Here is a 14,465-nt window from a genome sequence, read left to right on the forward strand (position 1 = left end):
CTTCTGGAAGCCAGGCAGGGGGTGACGAAAGACCGTGCTAAGGAGGCAAGGCCTCTCAAGTGCTGTGAAGGTGGATTTGGTGGGAAGTGAAGGGGGATTTCCCCCTTTTATTCCAATGGCCTAGTGTGTTTTGAGCATAGGGTGTTTTCCAAAGGGGACAAGTGCTGGCTGGTTCTCAGGACCGGCCGAGAACTTCTGCTACCTGAGAGGGGGAAGGACAAATTGCATATTTCACGCCTGTAGGGTGGAAGGCAGGGAGACCAACAGTAGGTGGCGCCAGAGCCAATGAAAGTGGAGCCACCCTGAGCTCTTGTAGGTTGAAGGCAGACAGGTTGGTGGGGCAGTGCCCCCTTTTCCACTAATGCAGCAGCCTCCACTGCTCACAGCCCCTTCCATGCACAGACTGGCAGGTGGCTTTTCAATGTTGACAACGTCCTCTGCTGTACCTGAAGGCAGGATGAAGAGCACCTGTCACACCTCATGGTCCACATAGCTCTGTCCTCCAGTACCACCACCACCACTCCCTTCCCTTCCCTTCCCACCCCACATTTGCTTCCTCCCTCTACCCAATATTAGGGCTGGCCCTTCTAGTTCCCCAACTCCAGATGACTTCTGTCCCCTAGTGAGCCCAATGAGGGGAGGGACGGGATGGGAGTGATTTGACCTCTGCAAATCAACAGACATAGTGGCTCTTGGAAAGTGTCAGGCAGTGGGGTTAAGGGGAAAGGATTATCCATAGATAACACATTTTTCAGCAGCTGTGAGATTTTTATCGCGTGTTATTTTGCTGCCTTCGCCTTTTCTTCTTTGAGATTAAGAAATCCACAGGGCGAACCTCTGGATCCAATGCTTTCTCTGGAAGAATTAGTTTTCTATGCAGTTGGGAGTGTTTCCCCACAAGGGACATTAAAACCTGGACACACACCCTTGACCTCAGGTGGTATATGCAACCCAGCAAAAGCTTCCCCATTGATTTTATATATATATATAGTGGTCTGAAGAGGGTGACTCTTTGGTAAGTTATCTTGATACTTTTTTGAGAGATTGAAAAGTTGTATTGCAAGGAGAGAGAACATTATCCTGCAACCATAGAACAGCAGAGGGTAAGTATTTTGGGGGAGGCAACAGCTCTGCTGAGCGGTATAATGCCTGCACCACAAGCTGATGCCTGCCATGCTGACTCACAAGCTTAGTGGGCACAATAGATTGTAACTGGTGTGTGAACTGCTGTAGAGACAACATGGAACCTCCTCAGAATTTGGTGCTGGTCCAGAAACCCCACCCTACTTGTGTTCCAGGGTCTGTCAGTTCGATTCGTAATCCAGATGCAGCTGCTTTGTTGTTATGCTTAATAATGTTAGGCAGCCCCAAGGGAATGCACAATGTTTCACCCATTAGGCTGAATACACCCTGTTGTAAAACACACTTCTGATTCTCTTAGTAAGATCTCCTTCGGGCAGCCCTGCAGTGACCAGGTTTCTCTCACTGAGAAAAAGGTGTAGAAAATCTGGTCACAGATCATTGGTAGAGCCTCTGCTTTGGATGCAGAAGGCCCTGGTTCATTCCCTCCCAACTCTAGATAGGGTCAGGAGAGAACCAGTAATGGTTGATGCCCATTGAGACCATTAGGGCAGAAACAAAGCTAACAGGCAGCGCAGCCAGAGCCAATGGCAGGTAGAGACATCTCTTGATTGGTTGCAAGCAAAAAGGTAGGCAGGTGCAGACTAGCTGAGGTCAGAGCTTGGTAAGGCTGTGCCCTGTTAGCCCTAACAAGTAGCCTCCACTGGAGGTAACGCTGCCTGAAACCCTCAAGAACTGCTGCTAGTCAGTGTAGACAATGCTAAACTAGATGGGTCAATGGCAGCTTCATATCAGTGGACCTGGGTCACTAGCAGGAAGGAAATACTGGTTCCAGGTCTTAGCTGCAAAAGGATTCTTTGGTCATTAATGTGATCGCTCAGAAGTCGGGGAGGGGGTGTGCCCAAGCTTTAATTGAAGCATGCAAAGTCAGCTTTTTATTGCAAGTTCCTGATAGTGACAAATATTAAAACTCGGGCAACAACAAAGTTCTGTACTGGATGTCAAAGGTTAGTTGAGCTGCAGGAGAAGAGGAATTCCTAAGAAGCAAAGAGCCTCTTATTTTCTCTGGCCAGCATCCCCTAGTTGAGAACTGTGGCAAAAAATAACTGATCTTTATGAGCAGATCTTGCATTGAGGCAGCAGTTTCCTAATCTAATAATAGGCCCCGAGCTTGTTGATGGCATGATTCATGCTGCATTGCATAAACCAGCTGGAAGGGTCGCTCTAGTCTCCAGAACATCAGCTCGAGACATCGTGACTAACAAAACTCCCAGCTGCTCTCTGCCTTTCTGTACATAGCAAGGCACACGTGAGCCTCTTCTTTGCCCTACTGAGCAAATGGGGACGGAGGCCACGCATGCACGGTTGCACCAATGTGCAAAAGCTCTTGTGGTGAGGACGATATGCCTTCATGCAGCCTGCTTTGTGTAGCAAGATATTCCTAGCTGTTAAGGAGGGTTGAATTTTTTTGCCTTTTGCAAAGCTGTTACAAGGCACAGGAGAGCACAGCTTCGGGGTGTGGGCAGGAGAGAAGCCAGTGCTGTTTAGAAGGACTAAAAGGGCAATCAGCAAGTACAGTGTTTAAATGGGACCAGCACTCTCCTATTTCTTCTCTAAAGTATGTTAAAAGGAAAAAAAAAATCACCAGATTCTGAATCAGGCCACACTGGAGATCCCAGGCAGCCTCTGCTGTTTCCAAATAGGGACCAACTCAGCTGTGGAGGGAGAGGCTAGCAGCTCTCCTTAAGTCTGTTTCTGACACAACCCTTTCTCTTCTCCTCTTCACAGCTTTGCCCAGCCACATCTCCTGCCCTTCCTGTGAGGATGATGCGCCGGTTTTCCAGATTCGCAACCTCTGTGTGTTGTTCCGGTGTTGGGGTGGAGATGTTCATTCAATCCCACTTCTGGCCACCCTGGTGGCAATGAATCTTCAGCCTGCAGCCCTGCTCCCATGTGAAATATTTAGTTACGTTATCTTTTGTGGAAAAACTTAGCGGCTGCATTTTCTTCCTTACAATTCAGGTGAACAAGGTCAAGTGACCAAAATCAACTCATTTGCTTCTGGGACTGGCTTCCTCAAACATTTCTTCAGAATAACATGTTTTGTGATTTTTTTTAACATGCGTAAGTTTAGGGTGAAAAATCATCTGCTGCCTCCCACTTCTTCAGGGCCCCCGGCTAGATGCATTAGCTGTACATGGTGAAGGATAGTCTCATTGGATGCTTAAAATGTCAGCTCTAGCCTCAGAAGGGAGACCTCGGCCTTCCCGTCATGAAATAAATCACCCGTTGCTCTCACATGTTGTCAGCACTTTTCTCATCTACTTTTGAGGCTGTGGATGATGCAGTTAGAGCTTTGGGTGCATGAAAGACAGAGAGAGACCAACACACGCACTTTCCTTCCACACCTAAAACTGCATTTGGGGGGATACAAGCCTAATATTTAATCACTAATGACACAGTTTCATAGTACATACAGTGCAGACTGAATGAGAAGCCACTGTATTTCACAGCGACAGGTGTGCAGTGAGGAGGAGAGCTCCCTTCCACACTTTAGTAAATTTGGAAACATTACAAAGCCAGACAAAGAAGCTAGAATGTAGAGGGGGGGGGTGGAAGGAAACTTAAAACAAAAAACACCCTACACAAACCCGTGTTTTGGCAGCAGCTGACAAGACAGACAATGGAGGTTTTTAAAATAAAAACCCACTCACGCACAAGTCAATGTTTCACTAAATTATGTAATTAACAGAGTCACAGTTCTCGAAAGTGCAAGTTATTTCTGCTCCATCTGAGTCAAGGAGGGCCTTTTCCCCTGAAGACCCACCAGGGAGCGTTGTGCATTCCTGCTGGTGAGGCTGTTTTCTCTCTCCAAAAGGCCTCTTAAAACACACACATACACCCCCCTCCCAAAATAAAAACTTCCCTCCGGGGTTGGCAAGATGTTCTGTGGTGGAGGGGAAATACTGAAAGACCCACAGCAGCTCCAGGCTACCTTTCAGCCAGAAACTTAGTAAACGTTCGCACAAACCAAGGTTTTTGCTCCTGTTGACTCCTCAGCAAGATGACGCCTTGCTCATACTTTCCAGGAGTTTCTGAAAGCGAAGCGGAGCCCCCAAACAATGGCAGATCAGGTGGTCAGTAATATTGCAGCACAGCCAGCCAAAAAAGGGAAACCTTCCCAAGCGTTTCCCTACCCACCCACCACAGCCACTGCCACTCTTACAAAAAATGGGAGTGGGCAGGTGGGATTGAGACACCTGAAGAAGAAGCCAGCATCTTCGGCCGGTTCTCGATGGATCCCCAGAGGCTCGAGCTAGCCTCCAGCTTTCTTCCTGGCTTGCTTGAAGCGCCGAGGCTTCAGGATGGTATAGTTCATGTACGTTGTGTGCTGGTGGGACAGGAAGGGGATGTAGAAGGCCCGAAAGAACTTTGAGGACCTGGAAAACCAAGGAAGCTTTTGAAAATAAAATGTATGACGCACACATTGCTAGCTATTAATAGCAAACTTGGTGGTGGGAAGGCACCAAAACAGGCCTACCCACAGAGAAAGTGAGGGTCTCTAAGACTCCCTAGATGTGCAGGGAAAAATTAGAACATTAAGGGCAGTTGAACATCACTTATAGGGAAAGGGGAACAAAAAAGAATTTGACAGGGAGGGCTGGCCTGCTTAAAGCCCCTCGTCGCTTATTGTATGCTTGAGGGGGTGGGGAAGTGCTAAGGCAGCTGGTGGGGAATGGGGAGGGTCTCCTTGGTTTAAAAGTGCTGGCACATGCCTTTGCTGCCTCAGCTGGGATCCCTAATCCATCCTGCCCTTTCCTCCCCCAGAACTGGAGTGCTCAGCCAATGCAGAATTAAATGGACCCAGACAAAGCTGCTGCCTGAGTAGCATAATTAGTCGATGGCTCTGAGTGCTCTCTAATTCAATTAGCAGCACCATTTATCAAAGCCAACTGAGAGTTACCACGGCACTGGCTGACGTCAATGGGGGACTCTTTGTGTCCCAGAAGCCTCTGGTTCAGCAAGCATGAATCGAGCAGCCAGGGTCATTCAGTTTCCCAGAGAAGAGGAACAGTAGTTGTGAGAAAGATAAAACGCACTCGTCAGGCAGCAGGCGCAGAGTGGCAGCCCAGTGCAGCAGCCCCCACTGGCTCTCCTGTGTTTGTGCACTGGTCCCTCCTACCCGAGCCTCCAAGCCCAAAATGTTACTTGAAAACCCATATCTCAGCTACAGCCCTGCTATATTACTACATTTACACAAATAGTTTCAAGAGCAGAATTGTGGCACTCTCAGGTACAGAATGCAGCAGGAGCAGCTAAACTTAAGGCCCACCCATGTAGAAATTCCCTGAGAACACTGAGCAGTGGTCATGGTCAGGCCGGTGGTTTTTGATTTACACAGTGCCTGGAGACCACAAAGGGGGGTGGGCAGAGAAACAGACAGTTGTTAGTCTGCATTCTCCCCTTGAGGGTTCAGGAGTTAGGCAGCTGGCTGCGCTGCAGTGGAGGTCAGCCGGGCTGAGAGAGGGGCAGCCAGCCAGAGGTTCGAGTCCGTTTGCAAGCAGCCACGTGACCTCCCCTCTCCCTCCATCTCCTCGGTCAAATTCCAGTCTCTGAAAACAGCCAATAGCTATTAACAGATCCATTCCCCTGCACACACCCGCCACTCTCTCTTTTTGGAACCGCTATGTTTGGATCGACGGAGCAGCTGCCAGATCTAGAGGCTGCCAAAATCCAGCATGCCCCCGGCTCTCGCTCTTCCTCCCTCTGAACCAGGAGCAAGCAGTAACCAGCTGTCACTGCTACAGGCAAGTCAATGGAGGGTCTTCCACCAGGTTCCCATAAAAAGGAAGGTGTGGAAAGGGCTCAGGGCTTCAATTCATGCTTGCTGCTTAGAATATTTAGGGATTAAACATATGCCAGGACTAACTTTTCAGTTTTTAAGCCCCCCTTTCCCTTTGGAACATATAAAATAATGAAAGTGACACTTCCTCTGAGCGTGTGCAGAACACGTACTGCAGAACAAATACATCTGACATTTGAGGGAAGGATTTCCCCAAGGTGAGGAAGGGTAGACTGAAGGTCAGATGTCTTCCTTTTCAGAAACTAAAGCACTGGAGATATTTGTCTCACTGTCAATGCATTTCTATATGTTTTGCGAGTGCATAAGCCAAACCACAGTGAAAAATACCACTTCATCACACACAGAATTATTGCCAGGCTGCACAAGCTATGGAATATTTAACACAATGTAATTTCTTCAGATTCAGTATTGGCAGAAGTGGCCAAGGATGGAAGCAGCTGCCTCGGATGCTGCCTCTCTGGGTCGCCAGCACAGTCAGCTGCACCTCCTCCTGCCACCCCCCCCCGAGCTGCCAATTGAGATACTCCAGCAAGCTGGTAACCTATTAACACATCTCCCACTGCCACCTTCCTTGGGGAAATTCTCGCAGAGCTGGCTTCCCATCCACCCACTCATCAAGCTTTTTATTTATTTTTTTAAAATAACAATTCTCGATCACGCTCTTATCTTTTAAAATATATAAAGAGAAAAGCGTGGGGAGTGCTGGGGAAGCCAGACAGCTGGTGAACACTTCTGAGGAGCCAGACATGTCGCAGCCGTCAACGTGAGGCTGGAAGGGGAAGAGGAAGTGGATTGCATGGGACCCGAAATCCCACCCTCAGTGTCTCATGAGGCTGGCAGATCTTTCCTGAAAGGTGAGCCCCCCTGGGACCAGTAGACTTGGGAGCAAAACTTCAGCCAGAACAGTTGCCGAGAGGAGGAAGAGGATGACACAGGGGAAATGCAAATTTAGAAGTGAGGGGATGTGATTAACTTCACACCTCAGTAATCTTTTTAGCAGTCTACAACTCACTTGCAAGGGAAAGGGGGGAAGGTAGGAAGAAGAGTGCTGCTGGCTGCCAACAGTCCTCCCTGCTGGGGGGGAATTCCTTCCTTCTCGACCTCTAGCATGACTCAAACCCTGGGCCAAGTCATCCCAAAAGGAAACTTTATTGAAAATCCACAGCAGCGCAGGCTGTTGCCATTTCAAACATCACCGTCATAAGGAGCAGACATAGCAGGTGCAGTTTGCCTGTGCAGGTTAAGAGCGCATGCGCGCACGCGCACACACACACACACACACACACACACACATAGCTACTGCTCCCTTTTTCAGGTAACCACTTTTCCATCCCTCCCTCCCCAAAAGATGCAAGTTCCCTAATTGAGTTTTGCAGAGATCCCTAACTAGGCAGAAGACGCCCCCTATAGCCCTCCTCTTCCCCTTGTGCTTTTCAGCATCTTACCTTGAACTATCCAGGAAAGGCTTGTAAGCGATACTGATCCATTCTTCCCTGTTGGCTGCATACCGTGGCTCCCTGGGTGCTTCGGTTGCAGTGTCTAAATCCACCAGGTAATGGCATTTGGAAATGTCAAACTGGAAGGGAGAGAGGACATTTTGGGTTGGTTCCCATCTCCTACAGGGATGCAGCTCACACAGCATCAGGACTCCTGCTCTTTGCAGGGACAACATCTCCTTGCCCGTCTCATCAGTACAGTGGTACCTCAGATTACATACGCTTCAGGTTACATACGCTTCAAGTTACATACTCCGCTAACCCAGAAATATTGCTTCAGGTTAAGAACTTTGCTTCAGGATGAGAACAGAAATCGGGCTCCGGCGGTGCGGCAGCAGCAGGAGGCCCCAATAGCTAAAGTGGTGCTTCAGGTTTAGAACCGTTTCAGGTTAAGTACGGATCTCCGGAACGAATTAAGTACTTAACCTGAGGTACCACTGTACAAGAACAACAATTGGGATGCTTTTCTGCATTACAGCTGTCTCACATATGCACATTTGGGCCACAGGTTGTACTGTGCATAAGAGTTTATGTTTTTAGGGCCTGGGTGTATCTATTCTGCTTGCATCCTGTGACAACATGGTGACAGAAGTTACGTTTTTTAAAAAATAATAATACTTGAGTGTCCAGGCACTTATCATGGAAACAGCTTTGTCCAAATGCAATGGGGCCCCCCAGCTATGGCCGCTCATGTTTAAACAGGTACGTAGGAATCCCCCACATGCCAAAGAGAAGTTCTGCCCTGAGAGAAAGAAATTGTGAGTGCTGTTTCCCATTGGGCACAGCAAGCGTGTCCTGTTCAAGGTACTAGAGAGAGAGAGAGAGAGAGAGAGAGAGAGAGAGAGAGAGAAGATGCCACTTACGTATCTGGAGGGCTCTTCCTGGTTTTGGTCGTTCATGTCTGTTGGAATGATGCGAGTGGCCATTGGTCCCTTGGCAAATGGTTTTGGCAACTGGCCCCTGAACTCTGATGGAATGAACTGAAGCTGCCAACTGCAGGGAGTAAGAGGGAGGGGGTGATATTAAATCTTGTGGGCTTTTAACTTGCAAGCAAAATGCCACAGCAATAACCCAGCAAGGCAAAGGCTGTGAACACAGCTTGGGGTTGCCAGCTGTCCGATACAGAACAGCTCACCGTAATCTGCAGGCCACAGGATGAGGATGTGCCTGTGATTCCTTCGTGGGTGAATCAGGATTTGGGAGTGGGGTGTGTGTGTGCATGTTCACAGTCCCATTATCATTAACTGCTCTTCATATTACATATTCTAGGGGCTTCCCTCATCAGAAGGCTGCAGACCATGGGGAAATGGAATGCTACAGTTGTGACATTGTGAGGGGGGCAGTGAGAGGGGGAAACATGCAACACTCCTGAGAGTGAAAAGAGAACAAAGGCCAGAGTCAGGAAAAAGGGGAAACAAACAGGCTCTTGTAGGTACATAGCCTTGCTAAATTCACATTTTGCCTACAAGCACCAAGAAAGTTTGCAGCTCAGGTATCATTCGGAGCCCGTCTGCTGCAACAGGGTCAGAGCAACCCTGGCAGAAGGTGCTTCAGTGGGGCAGGAGATCCAGAAAGCCTTTTTGTCCTTGATGCTCCTTAACTCATGCTCCAGTGACTCCAAGAACACAGCCCTCGGCTGCTGCCTGAGCCCTAATCACTGGCAAGGCCAGAACTAATCCCAGCTCTTGCAACGCTGCAGCAGTTTTGACGTAGTCTTGGGCGAGTTTTGTTCCTCTTAATCATCAATCCCTTGTGACGGTGTTGGGATTTAATGCCTCATTCTCTTTCTCTCTTTTTTTAAAGGTGGGGGGGGGGAGAGATATCCATCTGGCGCATTATGGTCTAGGTACCGTTAGGTTATTAAAGCCTTGAATTTACAGCTACAGTAACGTCTGTGCAGGCAAAGCTGCCTCGGTTTGAAGCTGAAGGGGCAGGCATAAGCACAGCCTGACGTGAGCATCAGTGTCACCATGAAAAGCTAAACGCAAAGCTGTGCTAATCAGTAGCACACACAACACACCCAGCCAAAAAAATCCCACTTAAAATTCTGTCTTCAGCCAAACCAAAGTACATTACTGTAGGAGCTGGATTTGGCCATCTGCACTACCTGAGCAAATCTGAATCATGTCTCATCTTTTGAAAAGTCATTTTCTGCAATTATTTGCATAATGGATGCAGATGAGGGGAGGAGCAAGGAGCTCACAGAAGCTCCTGTCCCCTTTGTATTAGCCATGAGGCCTAGAAACCTTGCTTTGTGGGGGTTTTTTAATCCTGAAGTGGGTTTTATAGGAAACTGAATTCTGCTCCTAATTCCACATTTTGCATTTTTTTTTGCTGCAGTCCTGCAAAATTACTTGTTTCATAAATTTATTTACTGCTTGATTGTAAAAAACAAACAAACATTCTCAAAGCGGTTTACAAAAAGAATTGAGCAATAAATATATTAGTAAAAAAAAAATGAAACATTCAAAAAATGAAACCTGGCAATAAACCAAAAACACATCAAAATTGCAACCTCAACACAACACAACATTGCCCAGTGTTTAGGTCACAATGTCCAGGTCCTCTCTCCATCTCACCGGCCTCAACACCTTCCTCTGATTCCTGCAGTGGCCAAAAGCAACCCAGTTCTCATCACCATCAGTGAGCCTGGGGAACTTGGCCACTGCAGCTGCTAATGAGGTCCACCCAAGTATTTACTCCTGGTCTATGCACAAATTGGTTATCTATGGTGATGAACAGCACCTGCATCCTTGTGGGATAAACCCTGTTTGTGCCTTGACTTACTTATCTGGCAGGAGGAAGCTGCTGGGGAAACGGTGCCATTCCTTCCCCACACAAACGTGAACTGGCCTCCCCTCTGGCACAGTGTGGATTGTGGGATCAGTGGCGATTCTGTGGAATTCTGGGTACAGGTCAAGGGGCCCATGGTAACCTAAGAGGAAGAGACACTGTAAGTGGAAAAAAAAGGAAGAAGATTTGGCTGTGCCTTTGTGCCTAAACAATTTTAGGAACCCCTTCAAGTCAGCATGAGCTTCCCTGAGCTATGATAAACTGCGAAAATGCCCTTCCCTTGCACTCAACAAAGTGAACCAGAAATTTACACTTTCGAAAATGCCTTGTAAGGAGCCAAGCCACTGGCCCATATAGCTCAGCACTTTATCTCTGGAACTCCAAATATTGGACTACACCACCCAGCATCTCTGACCATTAGTAATGATGACTGGGGCTGATGGGAGTGGGAGTCCAACAGGCTCCGACCAGCAGTGGCTCTCCAACATTCAGTCAGAAGTCAAGACTCTCCCAGTCTTACTTGCCAGAGACAACATCTAAACCAGAGACTTCCTCAGTTTCTTAGCCACTATGCCACACCAGCTCTTATGATAAGGCCTCTTAACTTCAAAAGGGGTTCCTGCATGTGCTTTGCTAAGCATCCTAGGTTAGCTACCCAATTTCAGAACACATCTTAAGGGTTTTACATTAACTCCCAAAGGCTCTGGGTAGCACACAGTATCCTTAAATCGGGAGAGAAGCAAAAGGGACAGGAGAGAAAGAATCAAAAGAGTTGTTAAAATCCCATGGCTACCACCAATATTAACCACCAGCACAGACCAAAAGGCCTGAAAGACTCCCAAAGGATGGCTAGGCTCAGACTTTGGGCAAATGGGAATTCCAAAGTTGTGATTCAGCTACCAAGAATGCCATTCTCCGCAGATGGCATGCTGATGGTCAGGTGTCTCCTGCTCCATGGTTTCTGGATAAGGGAGGAGTAAGCTACCCCTGAAATGCATTACGATGTTTGTTTGTCCACCTGGGACTAATAAGCAGCAGGGCAGCCTCTCTAGAACCAACCTCTGAACAAAGCTACGGAGCGCGACAAGGACAGGAGCCCAAAGACAAAGATGGTCCCCAGGGCCAGCCAGTTTGAAGAGACCGTGTAGTGCTCCAGGCGGTAACGTTGAAATATGAAGTGGTAACATTTCTAAGGAAGGGGAGAGAGAAAAGCAAAATATGAATGTCATTTAGACTACAACAAGGGGAGGGGGGAAGAGAGCTCATTTCAATAACCCAGTGGTGGAAGATGGTGGCTGCTGCAAAGAAGCCTCTAACAGCCTTTCCATAAGATTATATTTCTGCACAAGTTCGGGAAATACAAAGCGGAATGGGATGGTGCAGCTGGCGCTCTCCAGATGCTGCCATCATCCCTGGCCACTGGGGCTGAAGGAGTTGTGGCTCAAAACATCTGGAGGGTACTGGGTTGGCAAAGGCTGCACTGGAGCATCACTGGGAGACAACAGTGTGGACTTACTTTGGTGCCAGCTGCCCACTCTTATACTTTTTTTTGGCACAACCCCAGACCAATTTTGAGAGCTCGCAGCCCAGGACTCCTGTGTGCAGCTGGGACCACAGGAAGAAAAAGCTCCTTGTGTGTTCCTGGATAGCACAGATTCCTGCAAACCTCTCTCTCTCTCTTTTACTATTGCTTCATGCCAACTCTTAATGCTACATGGAAAGCTCATGTGTCAAGTTGGTAACTCAGAGCAACACAGTGAAGGGGGAACCACCTAGCATGAACATGGCTCTGCTTAGGTGTGGGCCCTCTCCACCTGCACCCACACTCAGCCATCGCCACCCCCAAACGCACCTGAAGGGCAGAGAGTCCTACAGCACCACATAAGCAAATGAGGGGGTAGATGGGATACAGAAACCTCTCTTCTTTGTGAGGCTGGCTGAAGAAAATCAGGATCCAGATGTACATGGGAGAAAGCGTCAGCCAGTAAGGCCGTCCCAGATTCTGAACTGGAACAAAAAAGAAGAAGGGGGGGGGGGTTAGCTCCAGGATGGGAGAGGCTCAAGGACAACCAAGGCATTTGGATCAGGACCCCACCACACCCTTATCTTGGAATGCAGCGCTTTGCTGTTTATTTCAGCTCTCTGTTGGGCTTTTGGGTGGGGAAATCTGATGCGGGCTTCATAGGCTGCGTACACACTATGCCTTTAAAGCACATTTGATGAACGTTTTCTCCCTCAAAGAATTCTGGGAAATGTAATTTGTTAAGGGTTGTTGGAATTGTAACTCTGGGAGGGTGCCCATAATTCTTTTAGGGAAATAATGAATGTGCTTTAGAGGTATACACAGTCACACATGAAGGACCTGCAACTCAAAAGACCACCACTGGCAGGGGAGGATCACTCCTTCATGCTTTGTTTGTGAGCATCCATCTGGCTGCTGCTAGAAACGGAAAACTGGGCTAAGGAAACCCTTGGCCTAATCCAGCAATGCCCCTCTTGCATCATCATCAGGCATGACCCAGCTTTTTATGGAGCTTGCTTTATGGAGCTCCGATGTGAACCCTGAGCTACAAAGGTACAGGGGCTTCTGCCATTTCTCCTCAGTGCCAGTGAAAGTACCTGGTACACAGCTACTAAATACATCTCAAAGCCACCCGATCTTGGGCAAAGGTATATGATAAATGCATATACCTCAAATTTCGCAAATAAATACTTTCCCCCAGGCTTATAAGCAGAGCGATAGGAAAAACGAGAACAGTCTTTGATTTACCAGCTACCTGCTAGGTGTTGTAGAAGTTCATCCAAAGGGGAATTCTAAGGAGCCTAAGATGTTGAAAGAAAAATGTGCTTGCTTAGGGGCGGGCACTTCTAAAACCTCCAATGCTTTGTTACGGCAGCAACAGAGTACACCGAGAACTCTGAACGCACATTCTCTCTCTGGAAGGAAAACAAAACCAAAGCACCACCTCCCTTGTCTCCCCTCGAATGAAGCAGGAAGTCATTTATTTGGAAGTAACAGCAATTACTTCAATTTGCATGGGCTGCAGAGGCAGCTCAATATATGTCAAAATCCTGAATTGCCCCCAAAAGGAAAAGCTTGGGGTGTTAAAGCAAATCAGGATTGCACAGCGTTTCACAAAGCCCGTGAGAACAAGGCGTGCAACTGAAGGGACCCCCCCTGCCGCCGCTTCGGGACACAATCTGCTAAGCAGAAAGGCATGAAATGGGTAGTTACAGCAGCCTCCACTACTGGGCTTGGTTGGCAAGAGGCCTTTATGTTTCCCACAGTGCATGCGGCGTCCTCTGCAAAACGTGAGCGCTTAGTGCACTCTAGTGGACATCCCTGGAAGTACAAGCCTTCATTTCAGAGCTGGGCAAGACAGAAAGACAAACATGGCCCACCAGTGGACCACAGGTCAGTATCTGGCAGACACCCCCCTCCCCAGTGCCCCACTGGTTTCTGGGATTTTTTTTGTTTCTTTGTTTCAAAACAAAGAATGCTGGAGTTTTTCAGAGCTTGGTCTGATCCAGAATAGCACTTCTTGTGCTATTAAGCAGGTGAGCCCTCTCAGGAACACCTAGCAGGAACAAGTTACGCCTTAACTATTTAGAGATCCGAAGTATATGCTCCCACTTTTAAAAATTCATTCACATCAGTGACCTCCAGGGATGCTAGTAACACATAAATATATTGGGCCACAGCAGAGTGAAGCCAGCCCACCCCGTGGAAGACCAGGCTGGGGTATGCTTCGAGTTCCTCTATCCTCGTGGTGTTTTTCAAAACTAAAATGTGCAAAGAAGGAACTTGCGTGTTTGCCCTGTGGCAAAGCTGGGCTGCTGCCATTTGCAAGTTGTTTAACTTCTATAAATACTGGATAAGCAAGCCTGCAGCTAGAAAAGAAATTATTTTTTTAAAAAATAAAATAAACATTTCTGAGGCGTCAGGGCAGTAGGAGACCAGGCAGGGGTTGTGGAGGCAGGCTTGATGCTTTTTTAAAAAAGCAGTCCTGATTGGAGAACTGGTGCCCTTTGATCGCACACAGCCACTGAGTTACAGAACAAGAATTTCAGAAAGGGGGGGAGAAGAAAACAGAAAGCAGTGAGGTTGCATATGCAAGGCACACTTTATTCATGTTAAGTACTTATACTCTGCTTTTAAATTTAACAAAAAGCTTCCAAGGTGAGTAACGGCCACCAGCACTAGCCAGAGAAGAAGATACAAGGAGTTGCAG

At 47.8% G+C, this 14,465-nt stretch overlaps 1 protein-coding gene and 1 long non-coding RNA gene across 3 annotated transcripts in view; one reads left to right on the plus strand and one right to left on the minus strand.

The window, feature by feature from the left end:
- Positions 1–573: 573 nt before the first annotated feature.
- Positions 574–3,987, plus strand: LOC310750750. The gene is made up of 2 exons (XR_014542226.1): positions 574–1,261; positions 2,026–3,987. It is a non-coding gene; the product is annotated as an uncharacterized lncRNA (long non-coding RNA).
- The window catches only part of LOC310750452 (alpha-1,2-mannosyltransferase ALG9-like), a gene marked incomplete at its 5' end in the record, with an annotated part of 33,247 nt that continues 22,281 nt past the window's right edge, over positions 3,500–14,465 (minus strand). For both annotated transcript variants that reach the window (XM_083588634.1, XM_083588633.1), the window contains 6 exons: positions 3,500–4,520; positions 7,390–7,520; positions 8,304–8,433; positions 10,228–10,375; positions 11,293–11,422; positions 12,086–12,240. In XM_083588634.1, coding sequence (XP_083444760.1) covers positions 4,397–4,520; positions 7,390–7,520; positions 8,304–8,433; positions 10,228–10,375; positions 11,293–11,422; positions 12,086–12,240 — 818 coding nt within the window. In that variant the 3' untranslated portion in view covers positions 3,500–4,396. The remainder of the gene's footprint in view (positions 4,521–7,389; positions 7,521–8,303; positions 8,434–10,227; positions 10,376–11,292; positions 11,423–12,085; positions 12,241–14,465) is intronic.

This window comes from Podarcis filfolensis, assembly GCF_964270895.1.
Source record: "Podarcis filfolensis genome assembly, chromosome: 15".
Classification (NCBI taxonomy): Eukaryota; Metazoa; Chordata; class Lepidosauria; order Squamata; family Lacertidae; genus Podarcis; species Podarcis filfolensis.